Below are 19,676 nucleotides of genomic sequence, written 5' to 3'. Positions count from 1 at the left end.
GGTTATCTATCACCTCCTTAAATGAACTGTCGAGTTAGCGAATATAAAATGAGATATTTTGTTACGCATTAATTGGGAAGCAAACGTAGGTAAAATCATATAGAGAGGGAAGTTAACCCTACAGGAAATTAAGTAACCGCAGTCCTTCTGACATTCCTCCACAAATGACTCCGGGGCCCGACCCGCCTTCCGGGCTCTGCGCTCGCCGTGGCGGTGGGGGCCGGGGGCCGGGGGCCGGAAGGGCGCGGCCGGGGGCGGAGCGGGTGGGGCCGGGGGCGTGTCCTCGAGGAGGCGGAGACAATATGGCCGCCCAGAGCGCTTGGAGGACCTAAGAGGCGGTGGCCGGGGCCACGCCCCGAGCGGGAGGGCCGCTCTGTGCGCGTCCGCTCTATGATGCTTGCGCGCGTCCCCCGCGCGCCGCGCTGCGGGCGGGGCGGGTCTCCGGGATTCCAAGGGCTCGGTTACGGAAGAAGCGCAGCGCCGGCTGGGGAGGGGGCTGGATGCGCGCGCACCCGGGGGGAGGCCGCTGCTGCCCGGAGCAGGAGGAGGGGGAGAGCGCGGCGGGCGGCAGCGGCGCTGGCGGCGACTCCGCCATAGAGCAGGGGGGCCAGGGCAGCGCGCTCGCCCCGTCCCCGGTGAGCGGCGTGCGCAGGGAAGGCGCTCGGGGCGGCGGCCGTGGCCGGGGGCGGTGGAAGCAGGCGGGCCGGGGCGGCGGCGTCTGTGGCCGTGGCCGGGGCCGGGGCCGTGGCCGGGGACGGGGCCGGGGCCGGGGCCGGGGCCGCGGCCGTCCCCCGAGTGGCGGCGGCGGCCTTGGCGGCGACGGCGGCGGCTGCGGCGGCAGCAGCGGTGGCGGCGGCGCCCCCCGGCGGGAGCCGGTCCCTTTCCCGTCGGGGAGCGCGGGGCCGGGGCCCAGGGGACCCCGGGCCACGGAGAGCGGGAAGAGGATGGACTGCCCGGCCCTCCCCCCCGGATGGAAGAAGGAGGAAGTGATCCGAAAATCTGGGCTCAGTGCCGGCAAGAGCGATGTCTACTACTTCAGGTACCGCCCTGGGGGCGGGGAGGGGTCATCGGGGTCAGGTCGGGGTCAAGGGACAGCAGCTGACCTGGGCAGGGGATGTCTTGATGAGAGCAGGGCCTGAGGGAAGTGGCAGAGACAGGCTGGTCTGGTAGTTGAAGGTCCCTGAGCTCTTGGGTTAGAGTTGACCGCAGTTCAGTGACAGGACAGGCACAGTGTCTGAATGGTGAGAACCCGGAGGGCGTCTTAATGTTGACGGTGCTGGGGAAAATGTTTGGTGGAAAAAAGGGTACTCTCTCGCAAGGATGGTTAGTCCATAGAAGGGTTAAAAGAAGGTGTAATTCATCGAAACTATAAAACCCAGTCACTGTTGGCTCCTGTCCCAGCCTTTCCCAGATTCATCATCACAAGAGTGTTTAATCATGCACATGTGGAAGAATTCGCTATCTGCAGTAATAAGGTTTCAGTTACTTTGTGAGATCCAGGAAAGTTTGGTATAAAGTAGCTACTTGGAATGCCTGAAGTTTCCTGGAACTGTCTTGGTGTCGCAGAACTTACTCACTTTTGAAAACTGAAACACTGTAATATGTTGTTAGACTCCTAGACCAAAATATGTCCCCCAGGGGATGTTTGGCAATGTCTGGGGACATTTTTGGTTCTGATACCTTGGGAGGGTATGATCCCGGCATCTAGTGGTTACAGGCCAGGGATGTTGTGAGATACTCTGTAACACACATGATGGTCCCCACACAAAGAATTATCTGGCCCAAATGTCACCAGTTTGAGAAATCTTGGTCTGCATGATTCAGGTTTTCACCCTGATGTGATCTTGCAGTCCTGTGGTCATGCTGTCCATGTCATTGGATGATCCACTAAGCTGAGAAAAGTGCCTGTGGCTATTGATATCAGTGGAATTTTCTTATCAAAAAATTTACTAACTTTTAAAAATAAACCATCCTATTTATAGAAGAGAGTATAAACATGTTATATTCAGTGGTGTGGAGGGCCATTTTTTTGGGCTGATTGAATCATTTTTCAGGGAATACATTTGCGTGCTGGAGCCCGTTGCCAGCCGTTTAGCCATTGGAATAAAGTTTTAAAGGATTTACTTTCTTCATCAAGTAGGTTAATACACTGGCCCTCAGGGGGGAGAGGGGAATACACATACATACACTCAACAATGTTTATGAATTGAGAGTACTTTTAAATAGATCACTGCCGGAAAATATGTAAATATGAACATATTCCTGATGGTTGTTCAAATATATGGAAGAATAGTTTCTGTAAATTTATTTCACCTTTTCAAGAAAAAGAAATGAAAGTGGTGTTGCATTAGAACTTATTTTGTCACTTGATCAGAGACCGCTTGTTTTGAAATCTTAAATGATAAAATGGCAAACTTAGTCTAAACATTCAAAGGTGATTATCTTGTATTTCCCCATTATTAAATACTAAATTTACTTCAGTAATACTGAAAAGGTTATTGTGGAACAATTGTTACTCCTCTCAAGTTCACTTGTTTCATTTAGTGCTATTCACAATTGCTCACTTTTGCACATTCTTTCATTAACAACTTATGTTTTCTTTCTAAGCGGATAATATGCTACTTTCTTTCTGTGAACTATGTATTGACTTATAGCCAATTATATTTTTACAAGAATATTCTGTGTCTGGGATTGAACTCCTTGAGGAATAGGTGGCTAGTCTGTTCTCAGTAGAGCGTCTTAGACTTTGAATTTCACTCTCTATGGCATTTCTCCTGGGATATAGTTTGTTTGGTTTGGGATGACGTATTTGTTCAGACTAACTTTGGGTTATTGCAAAGTGTTTTTTGTTGTTTTCCTTGCAGTAGCTGGAAAAGTTATTTAAAAAGGCGTCTTGCCGTAGTGCTAATTTTGATTTGTGGTCACTTAATATTTTTTTAAATGTGTTGTAAATTTTTACAAGTGTATTTAATACAAATGTATTTAACTTTTAAATACAAACTCAATAAATATTTTATGGTAGAAAAACTGATATAGTTAATTTAAAAAGAACTTTCCAAACAAATTGATCTTAACAGTAAATGAGAAACCAGTATAGTGATACTTTCAGAATTAAAATCTTTTTATTAGCCAGTGCAGCATGATTTGCTTTTTACTTATTTATACAAAATGAAAAGACACTTTGAATAGATTTGTGCTGCATGTGTTTAGTTCAGGGTTGGAAGGATTGTTGTCTTGAATTGTTTACTGACTACTTACAACATGTTAGTTACTTTTCAGGATTGTAACACTCACTCTTGATAACCTTCTGAGAGGTTACATTCAGAGGTAGTGGGACCCAGGGTAGCATGATGTGGTATTTGTAATACAGCAGTTTTTCTGACTTTGACTTCCTTTTGCCGTGATGAATGATGGTGGAGGGCACCTACTCATAGTGAAGGTGAATACATTCTTTTTCAACCAAACTGTCACACTTTGCATATCAGCATCCCCATAAATGCCTCAACCTTTAAAAAACCAGTAGCTCGGGGTGCCTGGGTAGGTCATGATCCCAGGGTTCTGGGATTGAGCTCTCTGCTCGTAGGGGAGCCTGCTTCTCCCTCTCCCACTCCCGCTGCTTGTGTTCCCTCTATTGCTGATTCTCTCCTTGTCAAATAAATAGATAAAATCTTAAAAAAAAACCAAAAACCAGTACCTCACAAACACCAGGCATCTCTGTTAATAGGTGGCTTAAGAGTTAACTCTCCCATTGGTAATGTGAACACCTGCACCCATTTGTTCACACAGATTCTAATAATGCTAACTCCTGAATTAGCCTGCCCCTGGGGAGATTAATTTAAACCTGTGCCTGTTAACGTAGGGTATGGCTTACACTTATTAATTGGTCTGAAATTAAGCTCAATCGTGAAAGCCTCAAATTTTGGTAAAATGGTGTTTTGGCTGTTTCCTGAGACTACCAGGTTCTAATAGGAAGGCGTGCCTTGAGTTGCCAGTTAAGCAGTGTAATTATGCCTCCTGTCAGGATTACTGATAGTGTGTGGCAGTTCATACATTATCATATAAAGTGTGTTTTTAAAAAAGGTGTGGTTAGATAAAGTGCTGGATCCATTGGTAATAGTTTCTGAAAGTTTGTGGCCGTCATATAAACTACCCTTATGTGAACAGTAATATTCTAACTGGTCTACTTGACTCCTGTCATTTCTAGTTTTTGGTTCCCTGCAGTTGCTGATTGGTATTTTTGAAATTATTTTCCTCTGCATAGGACCCTATAGGAGCCAACTCATGCCTTTTTATCAAGTCCAAACTTGTTGGTTTCTAGACTTTTAGTTATCATTAGGGTTAAAGATCTGGGAATCATGGCAAACTGTTAAGCTGCTGTTATAAAATATGTGGTTGGATTTTGGAAACAATAGTAAACGTTTTTGTTTCTTGTGTCAAAATTATGATGCATTTGTACCTGATCACTTCCCTGAAAAAAGGATACAGGGGAACCAGAGAACAATTAAAATTATCATAGGGAGCAGGTGCATGAAGAGAGACTAAAGTTATTTCACTTTGTTCTGGAAAGAAGAGGACTCAGAGGCAGTAAAACCGAGGTCTATAAAATCATGAATGAATGATAAAGGTAGAAGTCTCTAGGGAAGGCAGCAGCGCACAGGGATGAAGAGGTCAGGAGTTGGTCTTCTAACTGCGCAAAACCATTTGGTGCAACCTTGAGCTTGTCACTTACACTTCCTGGTCCTGTGGTTTGTCAGTTTGTAAAGTGCATATGATTTTTACCTGCACCTCGTTGTGTTACAAGGATTCAGTTTCACATCACTGAAAGAAATACGTAGATCTCTTAAAGCTTCAGATACGTTTAAGGACTAATTAAGGAAAACAATTCATTAACTAAAGTTGTATGAGCTGAACATATACATAGGTTTAAAAAAATGTATAGGTATATCTGACTTGCTACCAGAGATTGGTATGCTGCTTTGAGGGCATGAATTCTGAGTCACTAAGCATGTCAGAGTTCAACCAGGCCTTTCCCTCTTTTTTTTTGGTCTTTTATCTTAAAACAAACAAACAAAAAACCACCACCACCAACAAAAACCTCTGCCTTGGTTAGTCTTTGTTGGGAAAAACTAGCTGAATGGACCAGGGGAGAAATTCATCATCACAGTTCTTAAACATTAAAGTCTCTTTGGCTTTCAGTAAATTGTCTTTTCCCCTAATAATTGGGTTTCTGGCCATCACTATGTAGTTTAGCCTGGTGTCCCATCTGTTACTGTACTGTTTATTTACGAAGAACCTATGGCTCTCTCACATAGCTGTCTTTCCTCCTAGTACAGTGCTGAACACATAGATGCTAAATAAGTATTTACCAATTGACATGACTCTTAAAAATGTGTGAAACAAGTCTTAAATGACCTGTTAGCCTTTGCTTTATATTTTCTGGTGGTGTGCTGGAGTGAAATTTGTTGAGATAGGAAGTCTAAACATTTTCTAGTTCCTTATTTTCATCATTAATATTGAGGATATTATGGAAGGCCAGAAAGCATTTTAGAGATATAGGTACAATGGTAAGTAAAATGCTCATAGTGCAAAGATACAAGTGAGAAATCTACATTTGAATTTCATTGAGTCTGAGGTTTTTTTTAGCATAGGATCTCAATTAATGCCTTAATTCTTTGTGTGTTCTGTGTCAGAGCGCTCATAGCTTTGGTAGCCATTAGTATTCTTTTTTTTTAATACTTTACATATATTATCTGACTGGATTCTTCTAACACTGTTATCTATAGGTACAATTCTCCATTTTACTGATGGGGACTTAGGACAGGGAAGTTAAGTAACATGCTTGAGGTTGTACTGTTGGTAAGGGCAGAGTTAGATTCCTGATGCAGGGGATTTAACCCCAGAATTTTTAACCACCCTGTTCTCCTGCCTCCCATAGAAATCCCTATGTGTAATCCTCAAATATTGCAACATTTCATGCCTAATTTACTTTATTGAGCTTGGCAAGCTACTAAAACCATGCAATTAGTTACTATTATATTTGTACCTTAAGTTGACAAAGGGTAAATTTTAAATCCTCTTTGGTACTGAAGCTGTTGTACTGAAAGATGATCTTCCAGCTCTGTGTAATATTGGAGAAGAAAAAAAAGGGAAAAATTGTAAATCAACATAATTTAAAGCAGTTTTATTCTGGATAATAGAAGTGGTCATTTTGTTCAGAAATGTTTCCCACCTTGTCTCTTACTCGCTCTTTCCATATATATTTAACTTAGGATTGACCCTATTATTTCTCAGATATTCATATAGGCAGCATGTTGCCTAAGGAGCAAGCTATAGGTCATCTTCATTTTTAAAAGGTTTCACTTAAATTAGAAGAAATCACATTGTAACTTGAGGGTTAAATGTAGCTTATGAGATAGTTTTATATGTTTCCTGCACAAAGCTCCTGTGCTTCTTTCAGAGTTGAGGTACAATTGAAATGTGCCCTACAGACAAATTAAAAAAAAAATCTCTTTAGTTGGAGGGAGGAACTAAGTGTAATGTTTATTACTATGTGCTTACTGCATTATTGCAGGTTTGACTTGCTTTTAGTCTTTTTTCTTCCTTTTTTTTTTTTAAAGACTTTATTTGAGAGAGAGAGAGAGAAAGAAAGAGCAAGCACACACACAAGGGGGGGGGGGGGGGGAAGAGGGAGAAGCAACCTCCCCGCTAAGCAGGGGGCTGGACAAGGGGCTTGATCCAGGGACCTTGGGATCATGACTTGAACTGAAGGCAGATGCTTAACTGACTGAGCCACCCAGGAGCACTTTCAGTTTTTTTTCCTTGATATTGCCTGATTGAACCCTGGATCTGGAAATGGTGAAAATTGTGCTCTGGTAGTTCTTTCTCAGCTGTACCATCACAGCTGTTGGTGTTGTGCTAGAGGAAATTTTGTTAGGGTGCAACATTGCCATCTGTCCTCCATTTGATTTTTAAAAGCTGACATGCAAAGTCTCACCTGCCAGAACCCCCACAATACCTGTAAGAGAGGAAGTACATAGCTCAAAAGGAACCGATACACATATATTCTAAAAATAATCTCAAATTGATGATTTTTTTCAAATTGCTTTTAAAAAGTTTCATTTGTGAGATATAAACTCAAAATTTAATTTTTCATAATTTTAATTAGTGGGATAGAAGCTGGTCATTTGCAAAGGCGATGATACTTTGTTGATATTTTGACATATTGCCTTCCATTCCGTGCATATATATGTTTCTGCTCTTTTATTGTTTTTATACTGGAAGAATCCATAGATAAGATCAAGGATGAGTGTCCTTAAAATGATTTCCAACATGTATGCATGTCTTTAAAAAGGCCTTTTCCAGAGACCCCTAGCTCTTTTTTCAAAATACAGTCTTTTGGGGAATACTTACCTGCCTATTTTTTATTGTGGAAAAATTCAAATACCTGCAAGAGCAAAAGTAATTAGGCAAGTATAATGAATCTCCCATGAGCTCATCAATCAGTTTTAACAGTGATCAACTCTTGGCCATGCTTGTTTCATCAATATTCAGCCCCCTTTTCCCCATTATAGCTTGAAATAACTCCCAGATGTTTTTAATTTCTGACATTTCCACAAGTGTCCAGCCCTCAATTCATCCAGAATAACCAGTGTTTTTCCTTTTTCCTTTCTCAAAAAGTGAGTACCTTAAGGCAGTGGGCTGAGATTAGGTAAAATTCTGCATTCAGTCATTTTTTATTTTTTAGTGGATCACCCTGGCTTTCATTTTTTCTCAACTATGATAATAGAGGTAATAGAATTTGCTATCAGTAATATACTGTTTGCATGTAATATTTGTTACATAAATGCTAGTTTATGGAATGAGAATGATTGGCACATAATTTGGATTATATTTAAGGTCTTTTATACCATTTAAATTGTGTTGGTGATTCCTTAATCAAAAAGGTGGAATGCTGTCACATTTTACCAGCAGTCAAATTGTATATAATTTTTTTCTTTAATGATGCTTTAAAAATAATTCTTTACTCCAGCCCCAACTGCTAAGGAAATTCTTTAGTGCTCAGTTTTCCCAAACTCCATATTAAAAAAACAAGCAAACAAACTACTTTCCACTTTTCAGGGAATATATTCAGTTTGTATATTTTAATGTTTATGTTCTAAACATTTCAATATAGAAATTTTCAAATGGATATATAAATGTAGAGAAAATCATATAAGAAATTACCAAGTACCCATTTCAGCAATTGTTAATTTTATTTCTTCCATATCCCAATCCACTACCCCTGACTCAACCTTCATTGTTTTGAAGCAAATCTGACATCAGATAATTTCATTCATAAATGACTACTTCAGTATGCTCTTTGTGAAGATAAAACTATATAAAAAGTTTTATAACCATGCAGAATTCAGTATTTCAAAACTAGAATACAAGAGATGCCAATAAGCAGTTCATGATTATTTACCTGTTACTGGCAGGTAACATTCCACTACTTCATTCTGGGAAAGTTTTATGGAAGAAGTATAGTGTGAATTGGTATTTCTGGGCTCTTGGGGATCAGGGTTGGAGTCATGCATTATAGATCAGGTAAAAGGTAAAAGATATTCAGTAAAGGACCGAAGAGGGAAACCATTCGGCCTGTTCGGAATAAATAAACCAATATAGTTGGAGCAAAGGTCACTGGGTTAAGAAGAGTGGAAAGTAGGTTTTAAAGCTTGTAGGAGGTAGAGGAAAAAGAATGTTACATGCAGGGCTAAGGTGTTTGGCTTCCATTTGCTAATGGGTTAAAGTCATTGAAGGCTATTAAATTGGAACTCTGGTCAGAGTGGTGTTTTAGGAAGAGTCTTTGGATAGTTGAGAATGCAGAGACAAGCAAATAGAGTCACTTATCTTGTCCTGGTGATTTAGACCCAAGGTGATAAAGACTTGATTAGGCAACAACAAAGGAAAGGAAGGATGGATTCAAAGCTGAAAATGAAGGAACTGGATTTAGTAACTGACAGGAGATGGGAGAATCTAAGTAAGGCAAGAGGAGATAAAATCTACAGAGGGCTGAGACGGGTCACTTTAGGAAAGGCCTGCATGTAAGGATTGGGAGGAAGGGAATTAGAGATGGGGATGACTTGTAGGTAGATTTGTTTGTGTGTATGACATTCGGCTTTGAGGCAATGGCATGTATTATTTAAATTAATTGATTTGGCAGTTTTCTGATTACATGTTTTTTTGTACTGAAGTACAAAAAGTTAATTTTAATTTCAGATCTTAGTCTCAGCCAAAACTTGACTTGTGGAGACAATTGTTATATAAAGTTAGAGAAATCTTTTTCTTTTACTCTGTACTCGTAGCTAACAAGTAAGCTTTAACATCTAAAGAAGGTAGAAAACAGGGACACCTGGGTGGCTCAGTGGGTTAAGCCTCTGCCTTCAGCTCGGGTCATGATCCCAGGGTCCTAGGATCAAGCCCCGCATCAGGCTCTCTGCTCAGCCTGATGTCTCTCTCTGCCTGTCTCTCTGCCTACTTGCGATCCCTCTGTCAAATAAATAAATAAAATCTTAAAAAAAAAAAAAAAGAAAAGAAAAAAAAGAAGGTAGAAAACAATAGAAAGTTGATGTTTCTTTATTCTCAAAACGTTTCCAGTGCTGTAGTTTAGAGAATTTTTAGTGTGGAGGTTTTTATTATTCCTCACAAAGTACTGTTGGCAAGTGATGCACTTCTGAACACGATCTTCAGCCGTATAGCCACCATCTGCTGTCCGGGCGCAGTGCTCCTTGACACTCATAGGCCAGTTTCACCGTATTGCACTCTGATTATTGCCATTCCCCCAGTTCATCCTGTTAGAAACTGGTTTAAAGATATATTTGTGTTTGCTCAGAGTCTGGTCTCCTCATAATGTTTGACTAAACATCATGATGATCCGTGTTACCCAAGTAACATGAAAAAAGAGGTTCTGCTGTGTTAGGGGAGTGTTTTCAGAGTGCAGTTGCACAGGCAAGCAACAGGTTTTCAGAAGAATTAGTTTTTATATGGAAACTGGCAAGGCATGTGACAGTTGTTAGCTCAGGGAATGATGATTGCACGTGAATTTATAGAGTTGATAAAATGAGAATATTACTAAATTAAGATGACCACAATTTAAGTAGTTTCTGTATCTCAATGAAGTTTTTTTTTAAAGTTGAAAGTCAGATGCCAAATGAAATTTCTTTCTTTTTGATCATCTTTAGAAACCTCTAAGGATGGAGTTAGGCTTAAGAAGTGCTTTAAACAGTTTAGGGGCACCTGGGAGGCTCAGTGGGTTAAATCCTCTGCCTTCGGCTCAGGTCGTGATCTCAGGGTCCTGGGATCGAGCCCCGCATTGAGCTCTCTGCTCGGCAGGGAGCCTGCTTCCCCCTCTCTTTCTCTGCCTGCCTCTCTGCCTACTTATGATCTCTGTCAAATAAGTAAATAAAATCTTTAAAAAAAAAAAATGAAAGCAAAGACACAGTTCAAATGATGAAATGTTCTTACATGAAAAAAAATTCATGTCTTTATTTTAATTTAATCATTCCTTTAGGGTATTTGAAAGGTAGAGAAGTTAAAGGTGAAATCACAAGTCAGTTCAGGGCTGGCATATCTGGGGGCAGTTGGTAGGGAATTTTTTTTTGTGGTTGAAAGTGAAATATTAGTATTTCATTACTGGGATTAGAAGTAATCACTTTGGTTAGAAACTGAAATGACTAATATCCTTCACTAGTCTTCTAGAATTTTTTTTAAAAAAGTAATTTTCCTAAGTTGTAGTTTGCTGCTTTTAGAATAAAAGCTTAGTCACGTTAAGTTCTGGTGTGTGGGGGACTGCAATTTACTGCAGCCATCTTAGAGGGCAGACTGGTAACTTTGTCTAGGTTAAGACCAGAGCTTAAGTGACAGGCAGTCTTTTTGTTAATCTAGCATTATTTCATCTGCCACTGCCAGGTTCGTTTTGGTGCTGTGCACATATTTTATATCTGATGGGCAGAATTCTTATTTAACCATTCTCTTGGGCCTTGCCTTTCTATATGCTTGTTTTCATCCTGCACGGAGGAAGGTCCCTTGTTTAAAAATCTCCTGGGGCAGGCAGGTTGACGTTCCCTTTTTTTTTTTTTTTTTTTTTAAGATTTTATTTATTTGAGAGGGAGAGAGCACAAGCAGAGGGAGAAGCAGATTCCTTGCTGAGCAGAGAGCCCGATGCAGAGCTCAATCTCAGGACTCTGGGACCATGACCCAAGTTGAAGTCAGCAGCTTAACCAACTGAGCCACCCAGGCACCTCCAGGTTGACTTTCCTTAAAGCACCAAGCACAAACTATAGCAGTTACAGAGAAGAAAATGGCTTGTACCACTGTTCTGAAGGCAACAGTGTGTATGACGAATACTTGTAGCTATCCAGTACGGATGCTTCATAGAGTTCCATCTTATGATGGGGGACAGTGAGTTTGGTATGAATACCAGACTGGTTACTAGTTGATATTCCACCTTTTTTGGGGTATGTTAACGGTTAAAACTTGATTTCCACTTTCTTACTTCATTGCTAATTTAGTTATCAGTGGAGTGTCTTAGACCTTTCAGTTTCCATTTGGTTTTTAAAATTAATAAACATAGGAACAGTTTAAGCCATATTAAGTTGCTAATCTAGATCATAAACTAGGCAATCACATTTCATGAGTATGGCTTTTTTTAAAATTAATTAATTAATTTATTTGACAGACAGAGATCACAGGTAGGCAGAGAGGCAGGCAGAGAGAGAGGAAGGGAAGCAGGCTCCCTGCTGAGAAGAGAGCCCGATGCGGGGCTCGATCCCAGGACCCTGGGATCATGACCTGAGCCGAAGGCAGAGGCTTCAACCCACTGAGCCACCCAGGCGCCCCATGAGTATGGCCTTTTACCTGAGTTCTTAAGTATTTAGATTTTCTTAGTTTGGGGAGGAGTGTCTAAAACTGATCTCTAATGAGCTTTGGTCTGTGGAGGAATGTTGTAGTGAGGCTCTAGTATGCTTTCCGCTGCAGTAGGTAACGGGCATTTCACCTGTTCATAAGGAATGACTCATTGCAGGGCTCACTGGAGAAATTAGTCAATTGATTTCTTGAAGAATGACTTTCTAGTTGTCTCTAAGCTAGATCCTTAAAAATAATAGTGCTTATCTTTTTGGGAGAGGTTGCTACCTTGGTATTTTCATCTTCTGGAACACTAGTCTGTCGAAGCTAAGTCCACTCTTAAGCTCAGCTTTTATTGCACTAATGAGGTGTCTCATCAGAGTGATATCTGATTGAGAATGTCGGTTGTGACCTCCTTCTGTAGGTTGCATTTTAGAACTTGAATTGTGTTGCAGGAATACTTACATTATGTGATTGTGGGGAAGAAAATGCTGTGATGATCATCTTCTGTCTTGAAGTCATTGGTGGCAGAATACCATAGAGTTTGTGACAAAGTGCAATGTGTTGGTTTGGATTTGACCCAAAGAGAAGTTTTACTCTTCCAGGGCAGTTCTTTATTGCTTGGTTTCCCAGCCAAAATACTCTGTTGTCTTCCTCTTCAATTATTTTTCATTTATTGTGGTCAGTTCGTACAAGGTTAAGTTCTAGATAGGACATGTTGGCTTTTTGGAGAAATATTTTAGAATTCTTACAATTTTCTTCTGGTAACATATCTATGCTGACGTTAACGTTGATTTTAGCAAATTTGGCTCCGAAAATTTATTAGATGAGATGGGGCATTCTTCCTATAAAAATTTTCTTATAGATGAATGCTAGATAGCAAAAAAAAAGTTTTAGGAAAGACTAGTTTTCTGTATAATTCTGGCACTTTTATAATTTTTCGGCTTCGACAATATTTCTTATGACAAGTAAGTTATTCCTGATAAGCTTCTCACGTAGGAGTTTGGCCAATAAAACTCATGTCAGCAATGTACAAACACATTTGCAAATGTTTGCCTTAGTTTCCTGCTTTGAGTAGTTACATTAGGGAGCATTTAAATATTGTCAGAATTCAATATTTTTTCTTTTGTAAATGTGAGTTCAGATTGGTAGCCCAAAGAATATATGGATTCCAAGTGTTTTTATGTGCGTGTTTTTAATAAGGATTGTTGACTTCAGAAGAATTTTTTCTGAAGTTCTGATCACTGCTAACATTGTGTGTATGTAATACTTACAAAAAAAAAGCTCTTCAGAAGTCAGTTTAGAGATAAGTTTGTAATATTGAAGACATTTGCAGTGTGCGCATTGTGCTGTGCGTGCAGTTTGTACGGGGATTCTCTCCGTGGCTGCTGGGTGGCTGGTGGGCTAATCTGCGGTAACATCTGTTATGTACTCTGTTGGTGTACCTAGTGGAGTGTAATATTCTGTGTTACATTATGTCTTCTTACAGGGAAGCTATGAAATTCCTTTAAAACTTTGCCATTTTTTTGAGGAACAAAGATGTAAAACATGTAAAATTCTGGTGTGGTAACAATCAGGATAGGAAGAAAAATGTGAAAAAATGTTTATGTAGAGATCTAGGGGAAACATTGTTATCTTTTGTACAATGAATGTTCTCTTTCTTCTAGTCCGAGTGGTAAGAAGTTCAGAAGCAAACCTCAGTTGGCAAGGTACCTGGGAAATACTGTTGACCTCAGCAGTTTTGACTTCAGAACTGGAAAGATGATGCCTAGTAAATTACAGAAGAACAAACAGAGACTGCGGAATGATCCTCTCAATCAAAATAAGGTTGGTGAATTTACTTAGAGCATATGGTTGCTATTTCAGAAGCTCTCCACAAAGTATCTTACACTGTAATTATGTCACTAGAGTTTTGGCTGCCTGAAACTCCCAATCTCTTCTCCCCCACACCCCCCCACCCAAAGTATTTGGACTTACAGATATGATTAATTTTCTGGTAGTTGGCAGTACTTTACGTAAGTAAATTGTGCATAGTTGAAAATAGTATTTCAGTATCTGTCTAGGCCAACATAACATTTTTGGCCTACTGGGACTGTTTACAAAAGATTTCTGTGTTTATGTTAATTGTCTCTTCTTTTTTTTCCTTAAAATAGTTCCTATTTCCCAAAAAGAGGCAAAATTTTAATGTGGCAAGTACGCTTACCACATAGTTTATGCTTACCTATCAGTTTTCAGAATTAGGATTTGAGAAAGGGCAATTTTTATTTTGACTTTTGATGATGTTGAGGTTAATGACTTCTAGCAGTAATATTCACATCCTAATATTGGAAATTTTTGGTTGGAAATTTTTCCATTAGCTCTTAATTTTATTGAGCTGCTTAGTTAATGGTTTATTGTATAAGAATTTAAACAGTAGCATTTGGATTATTATGCTAATTTAATTGTATCAGAGCACCCAATATCTTTATCAATTATATCAGAGCACCCAATATCTTTACTTTAGCTCCCCCCCCAGAGCAGCTAATCTTATATAACCATTTTGATTCCATTTTTTTCCTTCAAATTTCAGAGATCTGTATGTATTTCCACCACGGTCATTTCACAGACTATGTGAAAATAGAGGAGGGAAAAGTAAGGGTTTTTCTTTCCAGGGTGTATATAACCTTGATACAACCTCTCATGCTGCTTGGGAGTACTGTGTTCATTTTAGGAACCCCGAGGCAGTGTGTAGGATGGGATGGGCTTTGGAACCAGGCAGGCGTGGCTTGATGTACTGGCTCTGTCACTTATTAGCTCAGGAAGTCATGGGTAACTCTTTTTAACCTCTGATGGCCTCAGATCTCTCATTTGTAAAACTAAGGTAATGAACTCTTTCCCTTTGCATTATTGCAAGGAATAAATAGGAATTTATATGAAAACATCTAATAAAGTATTTGACCCATGTGAGTTCCTCTCCTTTCTCCACTGCACTTTCCTAAGCACCAAGCTTCCTTGGTGAACATTGCTTGGTGGCCAGTGTACATGGAAATTTTTTGACCCAAGATTTCTTCCTCTGTATCTTTTTACTCTTCCTGAAGATGATACAGGTCTCTGCTTTATGTCTCTCTTTATTCAGAATTCAGCTTAATAGTTTGTTAATAATAGTCTAATTTCCAAAAATTGGTATGGGGGACCGAGTACATTGTTTCTTCATCTGTTGCATTGGTTACCATGCATCGATTTACCGTAGGGACATTGTTAGGTACCTTGTTTATAGGCGGGATGGGAAGGGAAGGCTGAAATTGCTTTCTCTGTTGCTTAACTGTGGGGGTTACTTTGGGTTGATAGCTATGAAGGTGTTAAGGGTAAAAGATGGTGGTGGTAGAGGAAGCGTAAAAGAAAGCAAGAGACTGTAGTGTGTATAGCTCTGTGATTAAGCTTAAGAAAACCCTTATTTTAGGTTGATTTTTCTCCTTGAATATATAGAGCAAAATTAAGATTTAGTTTTCTAAAACTGCCTTAAAAAAAAAAAAAAACTCTAACCACAATGCTGGGTACCTATCAAAAGGGGTCAGATATTTATGAAATGAATGGGATGCTTTCAGGCCGCCCTGTTGTTTTCAGAATCACAGTTAAACTACACTAAGTATATGAAGATGTGTTCTTGATAGTTATGATTCTCTAAAAACCAAAAACTAATTCGTCTCTTTAGTTTGTGTGCACCTTTATGCTCTAGCTGCACTGGACCGCTCATCGTCCTGCACCATGGCATGTGCTTTCAAGATTCTGCTTGCTCATGTGCTGTTTCCTCTGCTTGGAATGCGCTTCCCCCCTTCCCCTCCATCTGGTGAACTCCTCCTCATCCAAGGCCCAGCTCCATTGTCTCCACCTCTGTGAAGCCTGCCCCTGCATTCTCCAGGCAGAACCAGTCCCTTCTTCCATAATGCCTCCCTGGTGCTTTGCCATTGTATTTGTGATTGTTTGTCTGCTTCCACTAGACTGTGAGCTCCATGAGGGCAAGGACTGTCTTTTTTTTTTTTTTTTTTTTTTTTGGTGTAGGTAGTCCAAAGCCTAGCACACGGTAGGTACTTAGTAAATGTTTGCTTCATGTTTATTTGAGTTAATATCCACCTCATTCCAGAAGTTTATAGTGGTCATAAATATTGAATAAATTAATATACCATACATTATTTTGAAAGTGCCTTTCATTGTCATTGTTTTTTGAAGTTTCTGTCTGAATTTGGGGGGGGCATAGTCTTATTTTTGCACCTGATTTTATTTTAATTAAACAGTCACAAAAATGGAGTTTTGAAGTTTTAAAAATAAGCTCTCTTTTGGAGTAATGCCAATATTGACTATCTCTGAAAAAGCAGAAAATGTCTTTGTGGCTAATTCTGTATTATTGCTTTTAAAAAAATAATACAGTATGGAGAACACTGGGAGATATAAATTGGTAAATGGGAGTGTTAGCTAGTTTTGCTATATAGTTATAAACTTGGCTAAAGTGCATAATTGTGTTGTTTTTGAGGTTTTTAAAAACCCTCGAAAGAGGGATGCCTGGGTGGCTCCATTGGTTAAGTCACTGTCTTCAGCTCAGGTCATGATCCCAGGGTCCTGGGATCTAGTCCCCAGAGGGCTCCCTGCTCAGCGGGAAGCCTGCTTCTCCCTCTGCCTCTGTTTGCCACTGCCCTGCTTGTGCTCTCTCTCTCTCTCTGACAAATAAATAAATAAAACTTAAACAAAAAAACCCTTGAAAGAATTTGAAATGTTATTAAAATAAACTTCAAAATAGGTTAAATTGTAGTTTATAATGACTGATTATAAACTGAGATCTTAGTATATGTTACATATCAAAAGTAAGTTTACTGGATGCAGAATACTTCAGGTATGGTATAGAAAATATTTTTTGAAGATGTTTGCAAAGTGGCAGTTATTTTAGGATGAAAGGGTACAGTGGAATGGGCATTATCTTTTGATTAATATTTACTGTTTTTGCAGTACCTATTCCTTCTTGTCTCAGTCTCAGTCTTAACCTTACTCTGAAAATCTGTTCCATTCTTGATCATATTGTGCCTTACTGATTTGCCACTACCATAGTTATTTCCAGTTGCCACCTCCATCTTTCTAGTGGATAAAGTGTATCTATCAATTAGGTTGCTGGAGCTATTCCATTAGGTTAAATGGAAAAAGACTAGACAAAGATTTGGAAATCCTCAGTATGGAGTTTGAAGTGATGAGCAGCTTTCTCCGAAGCTTACTCCGAGGAAGAAATTAGAGTTATGTGGTGATGGAAATGTAGCCACTAGCCATGTGTGGCTGGCTAGTGAGTAGTTGGAATGTGGCTAGTGAGACTGAATAACTAATTTTTAGTTTTGTTTAAGTTTAAATAGCCACATATTTCTGGTGGCTACTGTATTGGACAATATTGAGAGCTATGCCTCTCAATATGTAAATAAGACAACAAAACCTTTGCTTAGAAAGCTAAATATTTAGGCATTTATCCAGGCTTTGATCTTTTAAAGAGGGATGTTTTAAGGTTTCAGAGATATGACCCTCAATTTTAAAAAGGCAGCTAATTTCCTAAAAGGGTAAGTTTCCTTAAAAATGTAATTGGAAAGACCGGGATTGGATAAAAAAAAAGAATAGAGTGATTCTGGGTACAAAATATGTTTTGGGAAATCCAGTAGTTTGGTTTTGTTGTTAGCAGTTCCTTTTGTTTCAGTGTTTCAGATGTGTAAACATTAAAATGAAATTCTTATGTTTCTAGTTCTTAGCACTGAAATGTGTATAAATTAAAGCTACAAAACTAATACTGTCCAGGTTCCCTAACGTTAATGTGACATATGTATTTTTATAAAATGCTTACAATATGTATTGGTAGGCAACAAGTTAATTTTTTAGATTGGCTTGTCAGTGCTACTAATACCTTGGAAAGACTCAGTTCTTTCATCACATTTCTCTATTCACACAGATTTGATACATTGGGAAATAAAGAGCATCATGTTGTCTTGTATGGAATTAGTTGTATAAGTCTGCCATTATTGATTTCTTATAAATTACTTTGGTTTATGATAGTAGCCTATTGTGATTTTATAAATACAGTCTTGGGCTCTATATGGCTGTGTCGTAGGTATGTAACTGGGTGATGTAGAATGTGCTTATTTTAATTATTCTCAACAAAATAATAAAAATTCTTGTAGTGATCTAATATATCTTGGGGGCAGTATCTGCAGTTTGAGAAACTAAGTGAACAGGTAGTGATGGTGGGAATCAGACTGGGTATTGGATCTAGAATGGGTGCAGTGTGGAGAATGGATTTGGGAAAAGATGAAACTGGAAGTAGGGATAGTGGGCTGTTGTAGTCTAGAAAAGTAATGGCAACTAACACTATAGCAGGCGGTATGGAAAGGTATGAGATTCAGTCAAGAGAAATTAGGTATAAGTACTGATGATTGTAGAGAGAACTGTTCATACCTGCTGTAGTTTTGGCTTGAGTCACTTGGGGTGAAGGTTGATAAAAGAATAGGGGAGGAAGAGCAAGTTTGGGGATGGGGCAAAGAAGACCGGTTACAAGTTTTATTTCTTGGAGTTCTGAAGGGATCTGGTGCATGCCCAGGAACTCTGCGGTCACGCTTTGAGAACTCCTGTCATTGTAGATTGTCATAGCTTGTTAGAATCGCTTAACAAAGGTGCAAATAAGAGAAAAGTATCTTGTCACACTATTAGTAGTGAATAAATGAATAAATTAATTTTGCTGAGAGTAAGAAGGAACTTCCAGAAAGGTAGTAGGAGAATCAAGAAAATTTGGTGTTCTAAAAGCCTAGGAAAGAAAATTTTTGTTAAATGACATGTCGAGGTCAAGGAAGATAAAGACTTTGTAGTAACCATTGGTTTCCAAATTAGAAGGCATCTGATAACCTTTCATAACCAGTTTTGAGGGGCCTGGTCTTAAGAAATCTTCCTTAAAATGCTAGAAAGTTTCTGGGAAATGAGAAATTAGAAGCAAATGTAGCCTGCTTATTTAAAAGTTTTAAAATTTAGATTTATTATTATTTGATTAGGTAATTTGTACACAGGATGAAAGAATAGTCAGTAAAAAAGTCTCCCTCTCCAGCCTTTCATGTGTGGTTTTCTTCCCGAGAGGAAACTATTCTTAATCGGTTGTTTTGTATGGCCTTCCAGAGCTTCTGTGCATTTAAAGACATGGGCATCTATGTGCATTTTTACCCCTCTCCCCATAGAAATGGTTAGACTACTCTTACAGAGCTTGAATGAGAGGTGGAGGAGAGAGGACAATATTTAGAATGCGTGACCAAGGAACATTATTATTTTTTCCTTCAGCGTATGAAAGAGGCAAATGGAGAAGACAGGCAGGTGTCCAACCGGAGAGAACATTCTTCAGGAAGCCCTCCAGGAACCTTTGAACTGAGTGCAGTATTTTCTGTTATGCATTTTTCTGAGGAAAGAGTCTTATCTTTATCAAATTCTCAAAGGAAAATAGAGCTAAGGAAGTTAATAATGACTGTTTTAGAAGCAGGAGAGGAAGCAAGGCCTTGGCAAAAGATATGAGGGACCAACTCACTTATTTTATCTCAAATTAGGCCTTTGTCGAACAGATAAGGGATTTTTTCAGTTATTCCAGTAGTACCTTAGGGGGCTGACTTATTTGTATCCTTGGGACCCTATGGTCAACTAGTACTAACGAGCTCTGTGGTAGGGTCAGTTCTAATTACCAGCACCTGGTAGAGCACACTGTGTGGTAAGAACTGCCTCTTGGATTCTTCTAGAATCTTTCCATCCACACTGGAAACAGTGAC

General features: G+C 39.4%; 1 protein-coding gene across 1 annotated transcript in view; it reads left to right on the top strand.

Annotated features, from left to right (window-relative positions):
• Positions 1 to 440: 440 nt before the first annotated feature.
• Positions 441 to 19,676, top strand: part of LOC111142583 (methyl-CpG binding domain protein 2) — a 64,665-nt gene continuing 45,429 nt past the window's right edge. The window contains exons 1-2 of the mRNA XM_022495872.1: positions 441 to 1,039; positions 13,548 to 13,707. Coding sequence (XP_022351580.1) covers positions 501 to 1,039; positions 13,548 to 13,707 — 699 coding nt within the window. The 5' untranslated portion in view covers positions 441 to 500. The remainder of the gene's footprint in view (positions 1,040 to 13,547; positions 13,708 to 19,676) is intronic.

The sequence above is a fragment of the Enhydra lutris genome, unplaced genomic scaffold, assembly GCF_002288905.1.
Source record: "Enhydra lutris kenyoni isolate GAN:26980312 unplaced genomic scaffold, ASM228890v2 scaffoldscaffold8, whole genome shotgun sequence".
Taxonomy (NCBI): Eukaryota; Metazoa; Chordata; class Mammalia; order Carnivora; family Mustelidae; genus Enhydra; species Enhydra lutris.
The sequence above is the reverse complement of the archived record's forward strand: the minus strand, read 5'-3'. Positions and strand labels throughout refer to the sequence as shown.